Below are 27,224 nucleotides of genomic sequence, written 5' to 3'. Positions count from 1 at the left end.
TCCAAAAAGATGTTTTAATACAAATGTTCAAAGGGTAAGATTGACATGTATACAAAACCAAGGTAACAAACAAAATTCAGATGTCAAGCTTCAAGAAAAGATGAATTTGAGCCAAGAAAATACTTTTTTAAATGGTGGTCTAGAAAACAGACCAATAATATCATTGCTAAGTGCCCTGGACACACTCCATTTTTTTGCACACTCAAATACACATTCAACTAACAAGCTAACACGCCATTTAGAAAATGTCTACTACATCTACAGCAAGCTGCTTTGTGACCCAAATTACTCCAATCCTTCAGGACAGGCCGGAGAATGAACATCCAACTCACTTAAGACTTAAAAGATGCTTCCTGGAAAGTCAAGCGTTGTTTTGAGTGAAATATAGATGGTGGTTTTCACTGGCAACAGAATATGGAATTGCAATATATATATTTATATTTCAGTACAACTTGTCCTTTGTTTTGAAAAATGGTACCCCGTGATTTGACTATTCATATATACCATATAAGTACAGTTTACGTAAAACTATATCAAATTAGAATTCATTTGATATACTTTCATTACCTTCATTCCAGATGTTTTCATAACTTGTGGTATCGGGATGCCAAAATGGAGGAGAAAATTCATGTTCAGTGTTTTGTGTGGACTGACTTTAAACTGAAATGGTCCCAGCGCTAGTCCAACAGCTGTAAGTCACCTATCATTATACTGCTTTGCATGTTCATAAGCAGATTTCTGCAACCCAGAGTCCTGTAACATGAGGCTTAACCTTTATATAGGTCAAAAAACTCATTCCAATCTATGCATAGTCCCATTAACATTTCTATTTGTCTGTTTGTGTTGTCACAGTGCCTGTGTGCTGGAGCTGATGATGTCCATGAAGGTGGCCTCTATCTGATAGCACAGCTGTACATCAGGATCGGCTCTACCCAGCTCCTCTGCAGACCTCTTGCGTAGAGAGTATTTGGATTCTGATAGCGGTATTTCCTGTGGCTTCTGTCTCATATACTGGAGCCCTAAACACAAGAGCACAGTGGATTAGATCTAAATCTAGGGCTACATGATTTAGCCACAGCATATTGTGATCATATCTTGATAAAAAAAATAAGTGTGAAAAGATAACCTCATATTGCTGATGGCTTAGATAAGAGATAAAAGAACAAAAAATGCATAGTACACTTTGAAACAGAAGCTCACATGCTCGACAGACTGTGCAAAAACCTGCAAAGAATGCCATGTGTTTGTCTGTCAAAGTCTGCAGAAACAGTTACTCTACTGACAAGGGTCATCAGACTTGAAAATCAACCCTAAATCTCTTTTAATTGACCCAACAGTGAAGTGAGTGAAAATGAACCTAGTTATCCTAGTTTGATTCATGGGGTACCTGAATTTGCAAGTGGACATTTGGTTCACCTCAACTGTGATGGGGTCACAGGTCACAATTTTTTGGAAGTCTATCAAGTTAAATTTGATGGTAATAATGAAATATACTTATAGTTTTAATACAATGAATATTTAAATGCAATATTACTATAATAAATATTGATATTATTATAATTAATATACAGTAGTCAACATTTGAAGTGGATCAAAACCTTTCATCAAAGTTGTCCTAGAACCAAAACAATACCCGTTCTTGTCTTAGGACAACTTTGATGATCTTTTTTTTTATCCACTTCAAATGCTGACTACTGTATTCTGAATTAAACATTAATATAATAAGAAAACTGAAGGAAGACCTTTGAGTTGCAATATGTAGTTGACAATAGTGCATAAAATATTTATTTCAAATCTCGAAATTGTTTTTAAAATTTTTTAAACGTGTGTGTGTGTGTATGCGCATTTTAAAATATATTTGCATTGTAGTTCTTTTCCTCATTACAGCTGTTAAATACACGGTCAAGTACCTTTCTTTTTTGTTAGATTTTCCAATAATTTTTTGCTCTAAAACAAAGTTTGTAATGTTGTGATTCACCTCGTTGCTAGTTGGTTTTGGTTCTGGAAAAATATATACAGAACCAAGGCACCTGAAAAAGTGGGCGTGCACGTTTTCACTCAATTAGATCTGACTTTAAACCGAGTAAAATATTTTAAAATCTTGCCCTGTCCCTACCCCTTAAAATAGCCATTGATCATTACAAATTAAAAACATTTAAGTCAAATATAACAAGAATACACTCACTGGCAATGAGAGGGTCAATATCTCTGGCCTTGGTGGTGACATCAGCAGCGGACACCTGTCCCACCTGAACCAGCAAGGACATGACATCATCAAAGAGTGGGGGGAAAGCCTTGCAGAATGAAACCAGACAAGGCAGTGTCGGCATGAAAAATGCAAAGCGCTTGGCACGGGTCAGCACTGTGAAAGATACCAAAAATGTGTTACTTAAGTGAATAAATTACAGAATCACGTGCAGTTTTTGAGAACAGATGCACTAGAAAACATAAAACCTAAATGATCCAATACAAAACTGCACAGGAACTGCAGGATTTAACAGTGCTCAAGACTCCTCTGGTACTCCATTCAATAAAACAATAAATGGACGGCTGATGCATAATTTATAAACACTGCAGATGAAGGTTTGTCATAAGCAGTAATAAGTGGCCAGCAGAGGGCAGTGTGTACAAAGATAATGGGACAAGTTTGCACAGGTTGGTTTTTGATACAAAAAAAGTCAAGGTAATGGTCTGATATCTCCAATTATCAATGTTATTTTTAGACACTCTTTAATAAAATGCCAACCCTAATGAATGAATAAGAACAGAGACCAAGGTAAAGAGAAAATGGAAGAAAGATAAAGAGATAAAGCAACAGATGGAAGAGTTATTTCTACCTGTGAGGATGGTGCCCATCACACTAATGGCAAGACGTGCCACACTGAGGGATTTGGGCAGGGCGTACTGGGTGCACAGATGGGACAACAGCTGTATGGCAAAGATCTGTGCCAGACAAAACAAAACTGCTATTAGCATCAAGCCCAGAGGTCAACCCTGAGGGCTCACCATGTGTCTGTGATTCGAGTTGCATAATACATACTCTTAATACTTCAACTTATAGCGGTACAACTCTAAATTAAGTTGTAGTATACACTATAAAGCTATAAAGAGTCTTGTATCCTACAGAGTATACTTACTAAATATACTGAACCACGGTCATCTGTGTGTCTCATTTGCAGTTACAAAACATTGTTTTGTTAACCATGTGTTCAGGAGTGATTATATTCTATGAATACGCATGGGATGACAAATTAAGGGATTCACACCTGAATTTAAACACATTTTCCATTTCAAAATTCCATACTTTTCCAGATTTCTCACATTTCCAAACCTCTCAGTATATTTCCAGACCATATTTAACATAAATGGTTCATACAGCATTATTTTCAGCTTTATCTTTGGTATATAATACAGTCATCTGTAAATATTTTTATTTTCTCAGGGTTTTTTTAAATAGATTTTCTTGCATAAATACATACAGACTTTTGCATGCACACAAGAAAGTTTATCGTGCCCTCAAGAAACTATTCACATGCGCATGGGTATATTTTGTGTGTTTACACATTATATTTTCTAGTTTTATATACTATAACCTGTTTCCTTTGTGCGTCACAGCCATCTTACTACGAAGAAAACAAGAGCAAGGATGCACATGAATTAATAGAGATCTATTTGCTCAAAATTTGGCTTTCCTTAGAGTAGTACCTCTAATATCAAGGCCTAATGTCCAATTTAACATCCTCAGTGGCGGCAGAAAAACCATGACACGAAATGAGCTGACGGCACAATACGGCTGTGTGCATCGTCTTATTTGCCAAGTTCAATGGTCTATAAAAAGAAAAGAGTGTTAAAAATCGTCATATTTCAACGCCTTAGATCTGCTTTAATGCATAGCCTACTCTGTGGCAGCCAAAAAACCACACCGCGAAATGGGCTGATGGCACAACAAGTGGCTCAATGTGCATTGTCCTATATGCTAAGTTTAATAGTTTCTTGTGCGCACACGAAAATCTGTATATTTTTTATTTTTGCAAAGGTCCTTTTAGAATTTGGTGCTAAGAATATCCTGTCAAAAAAAAAAAACTGCAATATAACCTGCATTTTTGCATAATGAAAGTGAACCTTGAATTCATTCAGTCGTGTTTGACAATCACTAAAGAATCACTAAACAGCTGCCATAAACACTTCTTGAATGATACATTTATTTTCATTATAATTTTCTATTACAGAAAACTAAATAGGGGCAAAAGTCTGGAAATGCAAATATTTTTCCATACTCTGCTTTCTTATTTCCATACTTCACCAGACCTGGAAATTATTAAAATCAAATTCCATACCTAGGAACCCTGTTTACATGAATTCCAGAATTTGGGAGTGACAACTGGTCTATTTAGTCCTGGCTGATCATTTGGATGAACAAACTGATAGCCGCTTACCTGTTTCTCCAGCTGCGGCTGAGCAAGGAGTTCTGGGATAAAATCTAGACAGATGTGCATGGAAGGAATTCCTGCCACCGTCAGAGGGAGCAAAGCCTGCGGATAACCCTGAAGAAACATTAAAAAAAAATTTAGAAAACCTTCAGAACTCAATAAGAGCTTTAGAAACCAATAAGAGATTTCTTTGATTTTGTTTTTCTTTATCCGAGACTGATTCACAAAAACCTAATAGCCGTTTTATACTTTAAAACTAACTTCAAGTTAGCTTTACTTTAAAATTGTTCAAGTCAAGAAGAAAATGACGCCATTAAATTTTTTAATACATGTTCCTGCTAAATTTGCAAATGATTTACTAATGCACATAATTACAAAAATGTAAAGCCTTCATAGTGTCACAAATTTTACACTACCATTCAAATTTGTGGTTTATTTATTTATGATTTAACGCCATATCAGCAGCAGTGGCTATATTCATGGCAAGAGGAAACATTTCAATTTCACAATTCAGTCATATATATCATTTCAAAACAATTATATAACAGTTTTGTTTGAAAATTATATAAATAAATAAATACGTACAAATATACAAAAACATACATATAATAAAAATAATAAAAACAAAAGTAATAAGAACAATTATATAGAGTCTTTCAGCTTAATGCATGACAAAAAAAATTAAAATCGTCCCAGGAGAATTCTTTTTAAAAATGTCCTTCAAATTTGTGGTTGGAAAGATTTTTTAATGTTTTTGAAATAATTTTCTTATGCTCACCAAAGCTACATTTATCAAATGTACAGTAAAAACAGGAATAGTGTGAAATATTACAATTTAAAATAAATGTTTTCTATTTTTAAATGTAATTAATTCCTGTGATGTCAAAACTTAATTTTCAGCAGCCATTACTCCATAAAATATAAAATCTTTTATATTGTTATAAATGCCTTTACTGTCACTTTTGAATTAAATGAATCCTTGCTGAATAAAAGTATTAAATTCTTTAAAAACATATTACTGACTCTTTTGAACAGTAGTGCAACTTGATTGTAACCCCTCCCATCCAACCACCTGTCATACAGAGACCACCTGTCACTAATCAATCTAATCAATTTCCAGTCGATAAAAATAAATTCCACCCCACATTTTTCCCACTGAATATCCCGTTTCACTCTGAAATACATGACATAAAAAATTTTAAATCCATCTAGAGAAAAAAAACGTTGTGTGTGTACTGTGTCTTAAGATCTATGATTATTATGTATGTATGTATAAAGCATGTATCATACTGGTGATAACAGTACTGTAACAGAGAGACTTAATTACCTGAAAGTGTACTAGTTTGGCGATGTTGGGGTCTGCGATGAACATTTGGTGCAGCAGGCAGCAGATGAGACACTGCACCTCCCTCAGGTCACTGAGCAGCCCGCCCTCTGCCTCACGCTCCCCCTGGGCCCCCTGCCCAGCCCCCGTGTCGCCCACCTGCTTCCGCATGGGAATACCTGGAGCAGACTGAACGCTCCTCAACAGGCTGTCTGCTCCTCCACCTCCTCCCAGCTGCAGCTCCTCCTGAGGGGGCGGCAAACACACCTCCAGCAAGATCTGCACCGCTGCACTGTCCTGGAGGTTTGACAAAAACAACAACAACATTTGTGCCAAATGCACAAACTGATGATTCAGAGATCAGTATTAGAGATGTGTGTGCATGTGTCTACCTGAGCAGCCAGCAGAGCGTTCTTCAGCTCCTCTCTGGTGACCTCAGGTGTGTCAGGTTGGCCACTGAGCCCAAGGTTTGATACGGTCTGAGCTTGTCGCTCAAATTCAGCTGTCTCTTTCAGATGGGCGTTCAGGTAGGCCTTAGAAGCCAACAGGTACCCGTTCAGCATGTGAAGAGTGATGTCCATTAGTGGAGGACACCTTCATGAGAACAAACACACATATTCCCTCAGTAAGAATACAATACGATACTTTTTTTTTTAAAGAAATCTTTTATTCAGCTACAAAATCTTTTATTCCACACTTTTATTTAGCAAAAATGCACTAAACTGATCAAAAGTAAAGAAAGTAAAGACATTTATAATGTTACAAATGTTTTCTATTTTAAATAAATTCTGTTATTTTAAACAGTAACATTTTACAATATTACTGTTTTTAAGGTATTTTTGATCAAATATGTATAAGAGACTTCTTATCAAATAAATAAATAAATAAATATTGTTCACACTTTAGTTTGGAGACCAATTCTCACTTATTAACTACGACTTTTGCCTCAATAAACTCCTAATTTGCTGCTTATTAATAGTTAATAAGGTAGTTGTTAAGTTTAGGTACGAGGTATATAAAATACTATAAAATATAGTCTTGCAGAATAAGGCAATTATATGTGCTCTATAAGCACTAATAAACAGCCAATATGAAAGTACTATGCAAGTTAATAAGCAACTAGTTAATAGTGTGAATTGGTCCCTAAACAGAAGTGTTACCAAAAAATCTTACCAGCCCCAAACTTTTGAACGGTAGTGTAATAATATAAATATTTCATCGATTTTATAGTTAGATTTTTTTTTATATATTATCAGCATAACAATTAGCATGAATTATAGGATTTCTTTAGGGTATTTCTTAGGTATTTCTAAGCAGATAATACCTGAAGACCCTGGAGTCACAGCGCAGGACGATGAGAGGATCCACCATCAGATCATTCTGAGTGTATCTCTGCTGCCGCAGGAGCTTTACTAAAGGTTGCAGAGCGTTTACTGTCATCACCCACAGCCTGACAGAGGAAAGAGACTTAGTACGAGTGCTGAAGTGCAAGATATCATTCCATTTAACTACAACATATAAAACAGAGAGGAAGTCTCACTTGCGTGGCATGACTGTATTAAGTACCATCCAGAGTTTGTTAACAGTCTGCAGGATCCTGCGAGAAACGCCGTCCTCTAAGAGCAGCCCCATGCTGGCAGTCAGAGCCTCTGCGTATGGGATCAGATCACCCGCAGAGAGCAACGTCAGATGCTCCAGGATACGCAGCAGCCTGGGCCCGCCGGAGAGAACATTCTGGAAAGCTAAGAAAAAATGTAAATCCTTCATTAAAAAAAAATTATAATTGAATCAATAAATCTAAATAATTACAATTAATTAATTACTTGCATGAAATATTTGATTATATTTAATTCAAAGACAAATGTAAAACATTTAGAGGCTTTAGACATCAATATATTTGTATGTTTTATTCCCGTATCATTAAAAATAGCATTAGCCTGTCACCGTCTGTGAGTACAAGAGTCCTGTGGAGTAACAGGCCTGTCAGAGCAGCTATGTATGAATACAGAAACACCTTCAGGCTCATTACTCCGCAGGTGCAAAACTGAGTCATGCACATGAAAGGTCAGACTACAACAACAAAATCCAGAGTTTGTTAACAGTCTGCAGGATCCTGCGAGAAACGCCGTCCTCTAAGAGCAGCCCCATGCTGGCAGTCAGAGCCTCTGCGTATGGGATCAGATCACCCGCAGAGAGCAACGTCAGATGCTCCAGGATACGCAGCAGCCTGGGCCCGCCGGAGAGAACATTCTGGAAAGCTAAGAAAAAATGTAAATCCTTCATTAAAAAAAAATTATAATTGAATCAATAAATCTAAATAATTACAATTAATTAATTACTTGCATGAAATATTTGATTATATTTAATTCAAAGACAAATGTAAAACATTTAGAGGCTTTAGACATCAATATATTTGTATGTTTTATTCCCGTATCATTAAAAATAGCATTAGCCTGTCACCGTCTGTGAGTACAAGAGTCCTGTGGAGTAACAGGCCTGTCAGAGCAGCTATGTATGAATACAGAAACACCTTCAGGCTCATTACTCCGCAGGTGCAAAACTGAGTCATGCACATGAAAGGTCAGACTACAACAACAAACTATTCATATCATAGACCATAATAAACACTTGTGATCTCCTCCAGTGCCAAAGGGCCTTATGAGTCTCAATGTAGAATTCAGTGGTCTGGTTTACTGTACTGTGAAAATTGCTTGAGGAATACATTGTACAGCAGAGATGTGCTAATTGCTTTTGCAGAATCCACCTGAACAACAACTTTTCTATTTTTACCCATGGTGGCCTTTCCATTTCCTTATTTTGACTGTGTTGATTCAACCAAAATTGACTTTAGATATATCCCATTTTCTTCACTTTTAATCCATATTAATATTCTTTACTGTGAAAAAATGTCTAAATGTCTTTATCCATCAAAATGATTTTTACATTATGAGTCAAATTTTGAAAATGTAGAAAATCTTTAATGAAATCTGTCATATCAGAAATGTGATTTCCACATTTCGGCCTTAACTAAGTGGGAGAGAGTGTGAGTTTCTTGTACCCTCTCGTAGCTGTGTCTGTGAGTATTTGCAAGATGAGGATGTCAGCAACATCTTCCTCAGTAAAGGCAGAGTACCAGTCACTTCCTCTTCACTGATCCAGTCCTCCACCATGCACAGGTGAGGATAGTTTGTGGCCAGCAGACGTAGAAGAGCAGAATGAAGGCCTGAAAATAAAATAAAATATTAAGTACAAAACTATTCAACTTTATTTTATTCTATTTAGTATTACAGCACTATAACATTTCACTGTTTGCATGTACACAGCCTGTAAATCAATGCACATAAAAATGAATAAAAACATTTACATAAAATTTCAAGTATCAGTGTCACCTAATGAGAAAAAGATGCAACTAGTGATGAAACTAAATATGGCTGTATTATCATATTTTAAAACTACTCTGCTGAATATAAGTGCAATGGAGGTTAAACGGATGTCCTTTACCTCCCAGCTCCTGCTGCAGTCCTTGGGCCTGGCGGATGAGGTGTTTAATGGGAATCTGGTCCATGAGGGCAGGAGAGTACGATTTTGGTTTCTTCTGCATAAGTGCTGGGAGGAAAGAGAACACGTGGTTATCAGGTTGTTTGTTAAAAAGAGGCCTCTGTGGTGCAGTTCATGTCCAGGTGATTTTTCATTGTATTCCAGTTCATTAGCACAGCCAAAGGGCATCATTACTCCAGAACGATAGAGGAGAAGAGAAGGAGAGAGAGAGATTAAATAAGCACAGCACTCTGGGAAGAGCTGTGTGCATAAACAGTGAAGAGTAACCGCTCTAATAACCGATGAGAGGCTTCCAAAGCAAAGTCAAACGGCAGGTGATTGGTGTGAGTTTGAAGCAATTTAATATGCAGAGGAGAGAGCAGGAAGCTAAGCTGTATCACTCTCATCCTAATATTATAACAGCACTCTGGGTGGCAAGATAGGGACTTACATAAGTGAGCATACACCAGATTAACTGTAGATAAACTGATTAAATCCAGCTGTGCAGAGACTATAATTTAATAATTGAATTGTTTAAAATTAAACAAAGAAAAAGGCTGTAAGAGAAGACAAAAACAGAAGAAAAAAAACTGCAAAACTGCATTGCTTTCAACTGATGAAACTGTAATTTGAATTGAATGGACCAATTAGAACAAGTGAATTCTAATTTAAGGAAATGTAAAACAGGAAATATTCTATTCACATTCAAAATGAAGCATCCCTCCATCCTTGTCCATAAAATTAAATGTAATTTATAAAATACAATACAATACAATATAAATAAATTAGTTAAAATTAAATTAATTGTATAATAAAGTAAAAAAAATGTACATAAAACAAAAAGTTAATTTAATATAAAAATATAAATTAAGTACAAATTTAGGTGGCATTTCAAATATTATGTCAGTAATCTACCTACCCAACGTCTTTGTATTTGCGAGCAGAGCTTCCTCGTACGACAGGATGTAATAGAGAATGAGCAACTGGGTGGTGATGGTGTGCTGAGAACGGACTTTCCCTCCATCTCCCTGAGAGAGGCAGAAAGATTAGAGGGGGAGATAGAAAGAGGTCAAACAGAGGTTAAAAGGAACAGAAAGTACAGGAATAAATGTTTTGATCTGCATCGGACAGAATTGGAGATATACAGTGTATAGCAACGTCATTTACATATATATAGTGCTCTATACAATACAGATTGTTTCACAGAAGCTTCACATTAATAAACATGAAAATAACAGTTAATATTGTAAAAATAATCAATTACGAAACAAATTCAGCTTGACAAAAGATAATACCATAATTCAGTTCACTTTAGAATGTTGTTTCAATTCAGTTCATAACTGAATAACTGTTAGTTGCAAAGTTAATAAATTATTAAACGAGTACAATTCAGCTATTAGCAGCTCTACATAAGACAATAGTGCCATTATTCAGCTCATGTCAGTTCAAAGTTGATCCAATATAGTTAAAAAACAGTGTTGATTGCAAAGTTAGTGTCATTTTCCAGCTGAATTCAGTTCAAATTTTGTTCTCATCTGATAGTGTCATTGCAGTTAAAATTATAATATTAATTTCTACATTAAAGACAATTAACATTCAGTATCAGTGACATATACTATACCACACATGATAACAGGTCTTTAATACCATTAAGCCTCAATTGTTTTAAAGTGCCTTTTGATCTATATAATTTATGCTTCTATCAATCTTCTAAAATCTGAATCTTTGGCTTGCCTTGTACATATTGCAATATCCAGATGCAGCTGGTCTAAAAATAACCTTCAATAATATCTATGCCACTGATTTGAGTAGTCTGATTTTTGCTACTGCAGGGCAGTCATTTATCGCAGTTATTTTTTTCTTTTTTGAGATTTTGCAGTCAACATAATCGAAAAGATGCTAAAGCTCCACCCACCCCTGCCAAGCCCTGGAAAACATTAAGGATCTCCTGCTCTGTGATTGGCTGGTTGGTGGCCTCAGGGTTGGTCTTGGAAGCAGGGGTCAGGATGGAGTTAATGTAAACATCAATTAATGGAAGCAGCTGAGTGTGGAGTGGAGTAGTCGTCTCGCACAGCTGTCTGAAGATCCAGTCCTAAGAAAAAAAAAAGGGAGGGGGGACGGGGGGATCCAGAAGAATGAAAGAAAGACACTCAGAGATCATTCAGAATAAGTGAATTATCCAATCATCTACCTCTGGCACTTGGGTGATTAAATCATCTTTCCAGCTGAGCAGATCAATAGCTATAACATGGCTTACTGACTCTAGAGGAGGCAGATTCCAGTCTTTAAGGCTGACAATGTAATTGTGAGGAAACATTCTGATCAGCCGGGCGATGGCACTACCACATTCAAAAACCACATCCTTAATTAAATCAATGGAGTGTCTTTCCATGAGTCAGGAGAGGAGCCAGCCAGTCAAACAGATAATAGAACCCAATGGATTCAAGTCGATACTAGCACTGAACAGAGTCAACAGAGTAATGTAGTGTAGTTAGCAAGGAGCGGATTTTAACACAACAGAAAGACAAAACTGGATAGGAAAGAAAACAGAACAAAACAGACCCCAAAGCAACAACAGAATTACAATACAATAGAACAGGGGTCAACAAGTAACTTTGGCATCGGGCCAAAAATAAATTTTTGCCACTAGACGGTGGGCCAGAACATGGTCAATGGATAATTTAAGGGTTAGTTCACCCAACAATGAAAATTAGCTTGTATTTTACTCACCCTCGAGGCATCCTAGGTGTATATGACTTTCTTCTTTCAGACGAATACAGTCGGAGTTATATTAAATAATGTCCTGGCTATTCCAAGCTCTATCATTGCAGTCTGCGGGTGTTGCAGTTGAACAGTCCACAAGTCGCCAAATAAAGCTTGCGCGTTCATAATAAAGCGTGCCGCAGACGGCTCCAGGGGATGAATAAAGGTCCTTACTTTAGCAAAGGAAAACCAGTCTCCTCTTGGTTTATATCGAAATCCTCCGACATTTTTCTTTGCAAATCCTCGGTTTGTACTTCTAATTCGTAACCGGAGTTTTGTTTTGTTCTCTCTCCGCATTTGTCACTAAGCAACGACGACGTGCTGCGTCATCCGCCGGAACTGCTTCAGTGTATGAAAGTCAGTGGAAGTGAGAGAAAAGTGTTTATTACATTTGAAATATGGATATTTTTCTTTAAAAAACACATGGATTCGCTACAGGGGGCCTTTATTCATCCCCCGGAGCCGTCTGCGGCACGTTTTATTATGAATGCTATGCGAATAAGGACAATTTTTAATATAACTCCGACTGGATTCGTCTGAAAGAAGAAAGTCATATACACCTAGGATGCTTCGAGCGCAAGTAAAACACAGTCCAATTTTCATTTTTGGGTGAACTAACCCTTTAATTGATGAAAAATGCAACTAGAATTGCCTGTGACAGACTGTTGCAGTGTCTTTTGTAACTGGTAGTGAGCTGTTTCTCTGTGTTAAATCCTGTAGGAGGACAATCGTTAACAAAAAGCCACATTTGTGTGGTGGTGTCCGGCAGAGTATGTGAGCGGAGTGGAGCGTCAACAATTTGCCCTCAAGCGCTCGAGCATTTAATAATCACTCTGCTCTGGGTTCATCATTTCCCGCTCCCGCTCCACTCCTCGCAGAAACGCCACTCTGCGGCTAAAGTATTTCAGTATGTTTGAAATATCACAGTTCTGTTCATAACATATATTAAAAAAAGTTTCAAAGTGGCTTATTAGAACACTAGTGTTCAAACTTTTTTCCTACCACATGACAAGCTAATAACATGGTTGTCAGCATTAAAAGGTATAATTGCTGCTTTTTGCGGTGCAAATTTTGATTGTGATGAAAATAACTACGTTTTCAACAGTTATTTTACCTATACGGATCGATGCATTTCTTACAGATTTCTGCTCATTCGAAATCGGATACAGATGAAGTAGCACTGTAAGATTACATTTGTTTGAATGCATTATTGAGAGAGCGATTGCGTGTGAATAAGTGTTGTAGTACTTGTTAAAATCATGCTGCTGAAAATATTCAGTATCTAGAAGGAACAAACAAATTCCTTGAAAACTATAACTTCCCGCTCATGTCCATTGCTGTCATCATAGCTTCACATTCTTTCTGATTTGAGTGATCCTTCTCTATCAAGCTAGCTAAATATGTTTAACGTGAATTCTTGCTAAATATTAGAGATCGACCGATATATCGATTAACCGATATTTTTCCCAATATTTAAGCATTTTACAATAATCGGATATCGGTTTTGTAATATCGGATTCACCGATAAACGCCGCCATCTTGTGGATGTTTTGAGAATTGAGCGCAGGATCACCATTGCAGCGCATCTGAGCGGAAACAAGACCGACAAAAACATTATTAGTAATTCTGATATAACACGCCAGTTGAGAAATGCAATAAAATACGATGTTTTGTTTGTTATCTTTCAATATTCCAGAGAATATTATTCAGTGAATTAACATTATCCAGTGAATTATTCTTCACTCTTTAGCCTATTAAACATCTTATAAACCAACTAAAACTGAAGTTGATATGACTCCTTTCCTTTATTTATTTTCTCCATTTGAAAACATTAGACCTTCTACATTTATTTAGCTTATTGTTAATATTAGTGTTGCTGCTGATGCTTTAAATAAAATGTTTTTTTATTGTTGTAATGTGAAGATAAAATTTAACATGAAAGACTGCTAATTTTCAACACTTTATTTAAGATGACTGAAAGGAGGAAAAACCAAAGTGAAGTATGGACTTACTTCACTCAGTCATTTATTTACTTTATAACAGTAAATAAATATCGGTTCTGCATATAGGTTATCGGGCACATAAACAGGCAAATAATTGGTATCGGTATCGGTTATAAAATATCAATATCGGTCAATCACTATTAAATATGCAGTTATATTACGGGTTGTTGGCATAAATTGTACTCGTGATGGAGCGATGGTGGAGCGCTCTTGGAGCGAGTGAAAACTACGCTCCGACTTTTAAAAAATCCGCTCCTCGCTCGTCAAAATCACACCGCTACACTCTGCTCACATACTCGGATTGTGAGTAACTGTTGCTGTCATGACAGATCTATTTCAGAACCAGCCGCTATCAAAATAATCTGGCTGCGGGCGCGGGCCAGATATTATTGCTGGCGAGTTTTAGCCCGTGGGCCGCCTGTTGCCGACCACTGCAATAGAATTTAACAGACGGAACACAAATAAACAGAACAGAATAACCAAAAAATAAAACAAAAAAAAATGAAAAAACTGAATTCCAACAGAACAGAAACAGCACAGTCAGAAGAGCATACTCAGGATTACCTTTATGGACACTTTGTGTTTGGTGAAAGCTCGGCTCCTCAGGAGCTGGTATATGCAGTGGATGGGGAGGAATCCTGTGATGTTGGCACTGAGGTTATTAGTAACGGCCACTCGCACGGCATGTGCTGTGACCACCTGTGACAACACAAAAATCCACTTATTACTATATCTGTCTTGATGCCATAATTGTGCAGCTACATTACATTTAAGATTCAGCAGATGTCTTATCCATAATGACAAAAAGTGCTTTGTTTCCATTTGCTAGACCGCCACGTTCAACAGATGGCAAGCATGTAGCTCTTATAGTTATCTGCTAGGACAGGATATCTATAATAGTAAATGTAATATTATGACAAGCTGTTAGTAATTAAGATGTTTGCTCTGGTGCCTACACAGTTCTTGCAATATGTCAAATAGATTGCACAAACTCAGAGGCACACAATTATTTTTACAAAAACGTTGTTCCTATTAGAAGAGGCTAACGACTGTTTTGCATTAAAAACACCATAAATCCACTGTAAGGAAATAGGCACCTGTTCTGTGAAGATTTCCTGAGTGAAAATGGTCTTCATTTTGCTCAGTGAGCTGGGTTTGATGGCGATCTGTGAAAGGATAAGGAGTTTAAGTCAGTAAAATATGTTTCTCAACCAGATTAAACTCTGTGCAAGGTTTAGAAACTACAAAAACAAATTTCAACAAAATATTACGTTTTTTTTTTTATACCGAAAGTGACTCATTCTGGCTAAACAAACCCTCCATGACTCATCTATCTGTACCACATCAATAATGTACGACTCAGCTAAGGGCAATTACATATTACACAGATGTACTTTAGCCTTCTCTGGGATGTGCATGTTCCTAGACACTAACAATCAATAAATCCACTGGCTCGCGAGATCCACTTTCCTGCAGAGTTTAGCTCCAACCCTATAATCAAACAAACTACCTGTGATTTTCTAATGATCCTGAAGACATTGATTAGCAAACTCAGGTGTGTTTGATTAGGGTAGAGCTAAACTCTGCAGGAAAGGGATCTCGCGAGCCAGATTTGAGGATCACTGCTGTATACTAAAAGGACAATTCTCACTAAATGCACTACCTAGTGCACATTCATTATAGAATTCCCTAATCATATACACTATTGTTCAAAAGTTTGGGGACAGTATGAAAAACTGTACCGACTATACTAATATAATTAATCACACATAGAAGTCCAGTTTATTTCAATGGGTTTTGTGATGCATGCATACACCGCATAAACTTCCGTGACATCCACATTCATTCAAGAGACACCCCCATTTTAATAAAGTACATGAAATGACAGGCATCCAATGTTAATAAATATAACTCAAATGTCATTTAGAAAACTAATCCCCCCAGAATAGTGCTAAAGTGATCTTATTATTGTGTTCATAGGCTGCTAGCACTGACCAACTCACTGCTTAAACTCACCTTCATCCCAAGGGTGGAGCAAACCAGCTCGATGATGGCACTGAGCTGGTTGCTATGGAAATACATGGCAACCAGTAATAGCATCTCTCCAAAAGAGGCGGAGACACCAGCGGCACTGGAAAGAATAAGAGAAGGGAGGAGAAGAGGAGGAATAGAGGGGAACTCTTTTATACAGAATAAACAGATAGACACATACCAACCCCCAGGGTTACAGTGGGCTTCACATATATGATAACCCTAACCACAAACACACACGGCCGTGCATCGAAGGACATTTATCGTGTGGATAAGCACTCCGATCACAGTGGGTCACGAGGAGCACAAGCTACAGGAGAGATGACTTATAACCCATCAGCTGCTTATTAGTTATTAAATTGAAAAAGCCTGTCACTGCCTAACCTCTTCATAACCCCATCTGTTTTCATTTTATCATTCATGCCCCCCACCCTTTTATAAGCATACAATTATAAAATTGACCACATTTTACCACAAATGTTTTGTTTGCAAAACACATTTGATTTTTTTCCTGTCTACTAACAAAGTAAAAAAAAAAAAAAAAAGCTAGCCTTTAGCGCATTCTTTCATCTCGCCCATATCTAGAACTGAAATGGGTCTGGATGCCCCACATTGGGCAGACCTCAGAGGAATAATAATTACAGACACAAAGAACGTGAAAATAAATCAAAATGTAGTTCCAAATACTTCTAAATGGTTCTCTTTGAAATAAAACTAATTGGATTAAAGGATAAACAGATGCTTGGTACATAAGCAGAACAATTCTGTTTCCCGTAAACCTCTCCAGATTTCATTCTCACCGATCACAAAATAACTGGCATTTTTAGTATGTTGTAAAATGCATTTATTGGTTGTTATGGGTTTGAAGGGCTTGTTCATCCAGGCCTTCCGTACCTCTCAAAATACTCCTCCTCTTTTATCATCCAGCTGAGCCACATTACCATCAATTGCTCCTGTTCTGGAGTACTGCAGAGAGAAGAAACAACAGCAATGATGACGCATCTAGGCTTTACTCCGGACTTTGAGTAAATTAAAATATTGAAGATGATTTGAACTGAACTTTGTATTGAACATAACTGAGTGGCAGAACATTAATGATGTTGATGTTTTACTGAAAACAAAGTACTTGCTAATGTTAAATAAAGAGGTCATATCGTGCAAAATAATTCTTTTTCTTTATCTTTTAACATTCACTACTGTTCAAAGTTTGAGGTCTGTAAGATTTTTTTAATGTTTTACAAAGAAGTCTCTTATGCTCACCAAGACCGCATTTATTTGATCAGACACACCGCAAAAATAGCAATACTGTGAACTATTATTACAATTTAAAATAACGGTTTTATATTTTAAAGGGGTCTTATTATGCTTTTTCACTCTTTCAACTTCAGTCAGTATATAATGTTGCTGTTTGAGCATAAAAAAGACCTGCAAGGTTACAAAGCTCAAAGTCCACTCTAACAGAAAACACTTTTCAAGAACTACCACAAACAGCTCGTTCGGACTACAGAAAGCTTCTTCCGGATATTGTGAAGTCACAATGTCGCTTATTTTAATAATTCCTGCCCACAGACGAGGTCTGGTGGAGCTGCCCTAAAGAAGAGCTGCTGTAGTAGCGTGTTGTCGCCATGGTGAAGAGAGGCTGTTTCTTCCACCCTGGTTCCAAAACCCCTTTATTTGTGCTTACAAAGGTTCTGCACAATCCTCTTTTTCGTAAACATTCTCAAGGTCTGAATCGGGCTCGAAATGGAATGGCAAAATTTACGCTATCGTTAGTATTTACAGCTGAGCAGATGAAACTCGTGGTTATGGTAAGGGGTGTGTCATTTTCAGAACACAACGTACTGGGCTAGCTAATCAATCAGAGCACAAATCATATTTTGGAAGGAGGGGTTTCATCAAAACAGGAACTAAACAGCATGTGTGAGACAGAATGGGAAGAGAGGTGCTGCAATAATGTAAAATACGTAAAAAATAATGCCTTTTTGGAACAATTACGCATGAAAACCTATTCTAGCACATCCCAAAAACTAATTCAAGACATTGTAAAAGGGGGATAATAGGACCCCTTTAATACACTCCAGTCTTCGGTGTCACATGATCCTTTGAAATCATTTGAATATGCTGATTTGGTGCTCAAAAACATTTCTTATTATCAATGTTGAGTAAAAATATTTTTGTGGAAACTGATGCCTTTTTTTTTTCAGGATTCTTTGATGAAAATGAAAGTTCAACAGAACAGCATTTAGTTTGGTCTTTTGATCAGTTGAATGCATCCTTGTTAATTAAAAGTATTACTATCAAAAAAAATAATAATTGTTCTGATTTCAAACTTTTGAACAGTAGTATAAACGTGTAACTGTTTTAGAAGTCCAAAAAGATCAGCAGCTAAAATGTTTTGTACTGACGTGGAACATTGTGTGAAAGTAAAGTAAATTGTTTTAGGCACATTACAACTATACCTCATTGAGAAAAATTTAATTAATGTATGATATGACCATTTTAATCATTAAATCATTTATCTTAATAGGTGGAGTTATTAGAGTATTAGTGTCAAAGTGTGTACCTGACGAGGGCAGGGAACGCCAGCAGTTTGCAGAAGGACAGGGAGACAAAGCGCACTCCTGCAGGCGTGGCTGGTGGACGACTGGTCATCAACTGCAACAGCTGCTCCGCCTCTTCATCTGTGGGCCTGTGGAGAAAAAACACATTTATAACCACCTTGAAAACTTTGCAACACTTGGAAGAGGTATTCAGTGTCTTCAGAAAATGAATATAATCAAGCTGTTGGAATTCATTTCCATAACCTGTATGGAATGGAGAAAATTAGCTCCTTAAGTGTCTAAGTTACTTGTGGTTAAAAGCTACTATACCACCCATTTATACTTATAAGATTTAATTGGGTCAACTGTAGCACACCTAAGACCAGCTATCCCCATAAGTGCGCAATAGAGCCGCAGCAGGGCGCTGGCCTTCACAACGTGCTCCTCACGCAGGCCAGAGTACCCCGAGCTGCTCTCTGAGTCCATGTCAGTGTCATTGGGAACGTGGGTACTGCGCGAACGGGGTAAGATGGCCACCAGCTCCAACAGCAGCTGCCTCCGCATTTGCCACAGCACTGAGCTGCTCTCTCTTTTCCTCTGAAGTGAGACACATACATGAATTTCATGTGTTTACAAAGCAGCTAATCATCAAGTGTCTGAGCACAACTGTTGTTCCTTATTACCTGCTGACCGTTGCGAATGAACATACTGAACCAGGTACGCACTTTTCCATTGGTGCCCAGAAGTAGGCCGCTGACATAAGACACAAGAGGACTGACCGCCTCATCTGCCATGTCTGGCTTATAGTCCAGCGTTAGAGCAACGCCCAGACCTGGAAGATGACACTCTTCCACCTGTGGAAGGACCAAGCGCATGACTTTAATATAACACATCGTTCTGATCAATTTAGCTGTGGCCCATTAGCAAGCATGACAGGTGGTCTAGTGCTGGAGACTCACCACCATGGCCCTGATGTTCAGAGCCTGAGAAGGGTTCATCTGACACAGCTGCCGGAGAGCTTCTGTCCTGCGTCGTCCACCCACGCTCTCCTCATCCTGCCGTTCTCCATTCTTTATCAATCCCCTGCACACTGGAGACACAAAGAGAAACAAACAACTTTGATTAAATGTGCTGCTTTTAACTTTAAGCAGCATATAAACCACATAAAATATACTAATATTGTTGTATTTTCATTACATACATTAATTACAGTTCAAAGGTCTGGGGTCAGTAAAGCCCGGGAAACATTGCACGATTTTAGCAATCCTATAAGATCATTGCAAATCACACTGTGCAACATGGATCTGATAAACTTGGGTACGACATGTAAGATGATGACACCTATTGACTCGTGGGCTACGACGCACATTACTTTAGAAGAATAAAACGTCATCAGCATGCGCTAGTCGTAAACAAAAAGAGCATGATGAATCACACTTTGGCAGTTGCAGTTTTTAATTTGTGCTGAAAAAAAGTGGAAGCGGCGAAAGAAGAAGGGATAAGAGCTCGAGGTAAGCAGTTTTTTGTTTTAGCGCCGTGTCGCGTTGATTTCATGTCACATTTTTATTGGCTTGTCAGTAAACGTGGGTCGTAGCAGCAACCACACTGTGCGATGATCATGCTGAATTTCTGACACGTAATGAATGTAGGCTATCTTTTGTTCGTCTCTGAACCTCTCTCACTGTACGACAGGACCACCGTTTAGGAGCCACGATCCCAGAAATCACCACGATTGTTTCACGTTTGAGACAGCCGAAAATCGCGCAGTGTGTCCAAGGCTTAAGACAAGTAATTTAATTAATAAGATTTAATTAATATCTTTATTCAGGAAGAATGCATTAAATTGATCAAAAGTGACAGTAAATACAAAAAAAAAAGCACTGAAGACTGGAGTATTGACTGCTAAAAATTCAGCTTTGCATCAAAGGAATAAATTAAAACAAAACAGTTTTTTAAAATTGTTTTAATTGTAACAATATGTATTAATATTACTGTTTTTTCTGTGCAAATAAATGCATCCTTGGTGAGAATAAGAGACTTTTTTTTTGGCCTTTATGACACGTTTTATTGGAAGACACATTGAATCAGGAAAGAAGGGTCAAGAATGAGCTGGTTAACATGGTTGAGTCTTAATTTACTGAGATTAATAGGAATGCTAAGTATTATGTAGACCACCTACAATGAGACAAGATGTAGACCAGATTCGATCTTGTGTGTCCATGTGAGCATCATAGCTAAATTTGACTGAATCATGTTAACTACTACGCTATGGCTCATGTGAGATTATTTTAAAATATTTTCCACAAATATCTTTCTTTATTTGGCTTTGATTCGAGCTCTCACCTTGAATTAAAATATCTCTTTACCGTTTATTATGCGATTTTAACCACAGATGACATTTTGCCATGCAGAATGATTAGAATTACAGAGAATCTTTTATGACTGAGTGCTGGAATGATATTAGTTTCAATAGCCCCATATGAAAAAAAATGGCTGATTGAGAGAAAACGCAGCTGAGTCCGTCACAATTCATGCTGCATCTGATTACAATGTGTCTCTATAGACAAGCTCTTTCCCTAAAATTATTCAGCCTTGAGTGGAATATTCTCCCGATGAAAGATCCTGTCTAGGTAATGAGACTTGAGAATTGGCCATTCAATAATAAGAAACATTTCAAACTGGCTCTGAATGGAGCCTCACACAAATAAGCTATTGACTCAACAAGGACCTGGGAGTGATGAAAAGATAGCAGAGACTCAGAAATGTTTTTATTACCACTTAGAGCATCTCTGTGGAAAACCCACATACACACCCATGCCCAAACTGCACATAATCAGCAGCCAAACTCATCAAAATGGAAATTCAGTGCCTCTCAGATGATCACGCAACGGCCACAAAAGGCAGATAAAATGTAAAGTAAAACTGAGTTTCATGTGGCTTTTTAGTCAATGAAGAAAAAAGAAATATATTATACTTTGGTATGCTAAAACGAAAACAATTGTAGATATCCCTGATCCAAAACCCAGAAACACCTGAATGCAACTATTTTAAAGTGAATTCACAATTCAGTAAATGTTCATAATGTGGAATATTTCTAAATGAGCATGTCTGATGAAATGTGCACAGTAAGGCCAGGCACTTGTAAATAATAATAATGATTTTATGTTGTCTTTAAAAGAATAGGAAAGCTAATGGATTAAAAGTTTTTTTACTGTTTTATTTCAGCAGATGATGGACATACCCTCACTGAAGCTGTCTGGGACATTTGCCACCAGCAGGCACAGGAACCACTCTCCGTTCCTCACGTGAAGCAGGGCCTCGGCCATCTCAATGATGGGCAGCAAAGAAGGCAGCTCTGTTGAAAGCAGATCAATCAAGAAAGAATTTTCTATGTTTAAGATGGATTTATAAAGAACAAAACATCAGATAAAGACAAATAACTGGGACAGCTAAAGTATCATTTTACCAAGTTTTTCATTTCTGACATGCTGAAGGAAATGTTTACTGATATAAAGATGATTGTGTCATAGAACAGTTTAATGGTGTTTTTTTTCCACTAACTTCAAGCAAAGTTTTTGACAGTTTTTACACCAAAAATGTTACACCATTCACCTGCTTGTAGGATGCAAAGAACATCGGCCACTTCCTCCAGATACACGGGACTCTCAAACAACTCAGAGGACTTGAGGAAAAACTCTCCATTAGAGTCAGCCACCTGTTGAACACAGGAAAATATTTTAACACTATTTAATGTGGGATATATAGGGATGTAACGATGCACCGCGAGCCAGTTGAAAATCGATACAAATGTGAGACGATTCAAATCGGTTGAGCTATTAAACGAATCGCAATGCAGTTGAGGGTAGGAGTTTAAATAAATGTATCTCTGAGGGGAACTGACTGTCTTTAGAAAAATTTAGATGATATTTTCTTTTCATCTTGACTCTGTATAATGCATATTAAAGCAGCGTTCATCAAAGCCAAAGACTATAGAATACCCAAGTTGTGTCACTCATATAGTTTTGAATGGGGAAAAATGCAACACTCAATATGGCCGCTCTATCAAACGAAGCCCCGCCTTCTGAGTAAAAGAGCCAATCGCTAATTGTTAAGTCACTGCAGCTGCCGTTAGAAGTATATTGTCAGATTTCATTGGTGATTTCGCTTGGTGAACAGTTTTGGAGAATCTGATGTTTCCCCATTCAAAGAGATAGGAGCTGCACTTGCATGCCCAAGAGGCGTTTCAAAGATGGCTGCCGAGTGACATGACTTGCCTTATAGGGACTTTGGTCAAGCGCTGCTCTGCTTTGTTTACAGTGGTAACCAAGGAAACGCTGTATCGCTGCTGTTCCATAAGCGCCACCTGCTGTCAGAGAGTGAATCTGCACTCTCATTCAGCCCGTCTGATGTTTTTGTCTTATTCATATGTTTTATGTAGCATAATTTCACAAAGTTAAAGTCAGACCATTCTGTTTTTGCTTCAAATATCGAAATTATACAATCTAATTTAGATTAAAAATGTACGCAGAATCTTTGTTTGGATCATGATTCAAATCCAGTGGTTGCCTCCAACTGAATGGAAAGAGCACAGACAAAGCCTTATTTTGTTTATATGAAGAGATGTCTTTAATTTGTGTTGTTTATTTATTTGATTTGGGGTTTGTTTTAAAATTTCATATTTCAACAGGAATGCAAACTCACCATGGGTGAAAAAGGTGACAAAGACACACACGCACGCCCCCCCCTCCCCCCAAAATTAAACACTTATAATATTTAAATCATTTATTATTTTTTAATTCCACAGTTGTGCAGTTTAAACATCACTTTAAATATTCACTTTTAAAAATCACTTTAAATATTCACTTTTCATTCATGAAGATGACATTAAAAAATCCTGGTGGAAAACAAAGATTAAAGATGAAAATGACATGAAATTATTATTTAATACAGTAGATGGCAGCAGAGGATCACCCATTAGCTCAGTTGGCATTTCCACTCCTTAGTTGTTGTTTTTTTCACATCTTGCATCTGGAGTTATTATAAAATGACTATTATAACAGTTTTTTTTACTTTTACTATACTGAAGTATGAAGTATAGCAAGTACAATTAAATAATAATGCATTAAATATTTTGAAACATTTTTAGATGTAATTTAAAAACTACATTTTTTTAAAATTATTGCTTTAAAAAGGACACATCAAGAAGAGTGTTTTAAGTTTTATCTTTAACTGTAGAAACTGCTAAATATACTCAGCCAACACATTTGTTGCTGTTGTAGTTTTGTTACTCTGAATTTACTCTGCCACCAAGAGCTTGTAACACTCCAAAGAGAAAGGAAAAATTGAAATCGCATCATATGACCCCTTTAATGCACAGCTCTATTCTGACATCGACTTGTTTATCAGATGTTTTGTCAAATGTTTTGTCAGATGTTATCACTGTCAATCAAAGCAATGACTTGAGGAACAATTTAGTGACTCGCGTAAAATTTTTTTACACTCGTGTTTGTCATTCCTGAAACACTACACGTGGACATTAGGTCCTCTTAGACAAACAAAACTTTTCTTCAAATTGTGAATGAAGTATGTAGAGAAGCTAACTACACAATCAATCTCTTATTTACAAAGTGTGTATGCTTTATTTCTCAAGATATGCGAGAGTGTAGAACAACAGAGATGCCGGTGATTGGCTACAATACTCAACATAGCAAAACATGTAAATAGAAACTTTTTTAAAAACACAAAACTATTTTAAAAACTCACCGGATCTACACGAATCACACAAATGACCCATTCTGAATTCAAAACGGCGAATTTGACTGAAAAGTTTGCATCCCTGTTTCAAAATGTTCAGCATTTTGTCCAAGCAATAATAAAAGGAAATAATTTCATTTATAATTTGTCTCAAATTTCGTTTTGTTAAAAAAGCAAAAACAAAATCGGGAGAAAATCAAATCGTGAAATCAGTATTGTGAATTGTATCGAATCATGAGTTGAGTGATTCATTACATCCCTAGTGATATAATAAATTAAAGATAACATCTTTATGAAATATTGAGGAAAACATGAATGTAGCCTTTTAATTTAGTTCTTCCTGTCTTTCAGCTTGCTAAAAGGATCATAATACCTATATTATTTGGGGTTGGTATTTTTAATGTTTTGAAAATACGTCTGTTATGTCCACCAAGGCTACATTTATTTGAACAAAAACACACTAATACTGTTAAATATTATTTTCATTTAAAATAACAGTTTCTATTTGAATATATTTTAAATTATATTATTTTATATTTTATTCCTGCGATGGCAAAGCGGATTTTCAGCAGCCCTTAACTACTCCAGTTTTCAGTGTCGCATGATTCTTCAGAAATCATTCTAATATGCTGATTTTCTGCACAAGAAACACTTCTTATTATCATCAATTTTGTAAACAGTTGTGCTGCTTAATATTTTTGTGGAATATATATTTGCTCTAAAATAATATATAATAAAATAATTACACATTTATGGGCTAACAGTTGTCTAGAGGAAAGTATTTTAAAATTTAAAAAAAATGACACTTTGATTTTAAACTGAAGGAAAGATCATTATTCAGAAGTAAATAAAAGCATACCAAACCTTGTTCATAATGGCTAGTAGCTCACTGAGAGCCAGTCTGAGTCTCCTGAGAGGATCACTGTGCTCAAACTCCAGAGTCAAACCATGCTGCAGCTGAGAGACCAGGATGCTCTCGCTGTTAGAGCCTCCAGCCTTATGCCTGTACGCACAAAATAGGATTAGAATCATCAGATATTTAAGCAAAGCTTCACTCCAAAATATCTCTCTCAGTGTCTCAGAGCAAGACTAACTTATCATATGTATTATGCCAATGAAATAAATCTACAGAACGGCCACCTGAAAGCTTTCTTGCTTCTGAACCCACCTCAGCTGCTGCTCTTTTCTAGCGTCCTGCTCCAGAGCATGGAAATCCACAGATAGCAGTGCAACGATGGAGTTCACCGCCTCCACGCCTGACAGCAGTCGCAGGATGAGCTTCTTGTCCTGCGCCCAGGCATTACTCTGATCTGCAGGGGCGCAGAGAGCCATCCTCACCAGACAGGGCAGCAGGAGCCGGAGCTCTGGGTCACTTAAAGCTGCTAATCTGGCCACATCTACCTTCTGCATGGCCTCAAATGCATATGGGCTCACAAACTGAAGACTGGCACTGTCCACCATTCTGCTGCTAAGAATGAAGGGGAAAGACAGAGAAAGGAAACGTTTTACATGAAAAAAAAACCTATAGTAACCATACTTGCCACAATATTAGTTAGAACAACTATTGCTATTACTGTAAAATCATAATAAGTATAAATGACAACGGATATTTTTTTCAATCAAGTATAATTTTCATTTTGCTCCATTTATTTTTTGATGACAATTGTGACTAAACCCCACACCAAAAACAGCATTGTGGTATTACCATGTTTTTGGACTGACCATGGTAAAACTATGCTCTGGATGTGCACTATGGTAACACTATGCTATTCTAAGCATATAGTAAACGTCGGTAAATACTATAGCATATGAATATGGTAATAAAACAATCCCATGGTATAATAATGAGTTTACTTCGATTTTAGGTGTATTTATAAGAATGTATATTCCAGTTTTAAAAAAAAAAAAAAAAAAAAAAAAAAAAAAAACGATTTAAAACACTTCATTGCTCACAGTGGAGAGAACGGCCCTCAGATGCACAGCACAATTAAATACAAGCTTATGCTTAATATATCAAACTCTTAACAGAATCTAATAAAATTACATTTTGTATCATTAGGAACCGTGTTACAGTAGTGGAACCGACTTACCTGAAGTTTACCAGAGCCGCTGGCTACAACAGAAACACAAACCCCAATGAGGCCCGCGAGACCGCGGTCTTTCGTGATTCTCACGCCTACAGGAAGTTGAGCGTCGTCGGTCAAGGTAATTTAGTTCACCGGTAAGCTAACAGGCTAGCTGCTAGAGCTTTTAAAAAGAGATCCATTCATCAAGATGTAACTATTTGAAGCAATATAATTCAAATATTAATATTTATATGCTTCACATAATTGACTTATTCTGTATAAAAACATCTACGTCCCCAAAACAGCAAGCTAGCAGGTCGAATGGAGAATTGTTTTAGCACAAGCGCTCATCTCATCTGCCTTCAGTGTGCATGCCGAACTCTGACTGCGTCTCAAAACCTAGTGAGCCGCCTACTTAGACACCATTGTTTGGCCATCACAGGCGTGTTCATAGTTAAATTATCCTAACAGCGCAACAAATATGGTACATTACAATAAAGATACAAATAATATTTACATAAATAAAAATCCAACGTGTCTGTGATGCCCAAAAACGCTATCAGCTTTCTAGGGTTTGAGACAATTATGAGAACAACGGAGATTATTTAACCATTACATGGTAGCGGCAAGTAGCAAGGTCAATTTTTTCGGAAACATTTTCCTATTCAACTATTTTTCTATTGTATTCCAGATAATCATAATTATTTAATTATAGAACATGTATTTTTACCTTTTATATTTGCTTTTACTGTTTTAGCACAGTAAATGTGGCCTAC

General features: G+C 37.0%; 1 protein-coding gene across 1 annotated transcript; it reads right to left on the bottom strand.

Annotated features, from left to right (window-relative positions):
- On the bottom strand, positions 1–26,832 carry LOC107744627 (integrator complex subunit 2-like). The gene is made up of 25 exons (XM_016558421.1): positions 26,473–26,832; positions 25,551–25,847; positions 25,247–25,385; positions 22,241–22,343; positions 21,870–21,983; positions 19,588–19,718; positions 19,312–19,482; positions 19,005–19,225; positions 18,652–18,777; positions 16,983–17,054; positions 16,074–16,188; positions 15,155–15,223; positions 14,622–14,756; positions 11,207–11,383; positions 10,211–10,319; positions 9,256–9,360; positions 8,813–8,977; positions 7,295–7,496; positions 7,079–7,204; positions 6,147–6,348; positions 5,758–6,051; positions 4,437–4,544; positions 2,838–2,943; positions 2,186–2,362; positions 1–1,019 (listed from the first exon to the last, which is right to left on the bottom strand). Exons 2-25 carry the CDS (start codon positions 25,841–25,843, stop codon positions 847–849), a joined length of 3,633 nt encoding a protein of 1,210 aa, XP_016413907.1. The 5' UTR covers positions 25,844–25,847; positions 26,473–26,832; the 3' UTR covers positions 1–846.
- Positions 26,833–27,224: the final 392 nt, after the last annotated feature.

Source organism: Sinocyclocheilus rhinocerous, unplaced genomic scaffold, assembly GCF_001515625.1.
Source record: "Sinocyclocheilus rhinocerous isolate Xijiao unplaced genomic scaffold, SAMN03320098_v1.1 scaffold767, whole genome shotgun sequence".
NCBI lineage: Eukaryota > Metazoa > Chordata > Actinopteri > Cypriniformes > Cyprinidae > Sinocyclocheilus > Sinocyclocheilus rhinocerous.
Note: the sequence above shows the minus strand (reverse complement) of the source record. Positions and strands in the feature narration are given on the sequence as shown.

Excerpts from the sequence above, each read along its gene's own strand:
- LOC107744627 (XM_016558421.1), bottom strand. The coding sequence starts at position 25,843 with ATGGTGGACAGTGCCAGTCTTCAGTTTGTGAGCCCATATGCATTTGAG. Across the intron at positions 8,978-9,255 it reads ACTGCAGCAGGAGCTGGGAG|GCCTTCATTCTGCTCTTCTA; the intron begins GTAAAGGACATC and ends TTTTATTTTCAG. Across the intron at positions 2,363-2,837 it reads GATGGGCACCATCCTCACAG|TGCTGACCCGTGCCAAGCGC; the intron begins GTAGAAATAACT and ends TATCTTTCACAG.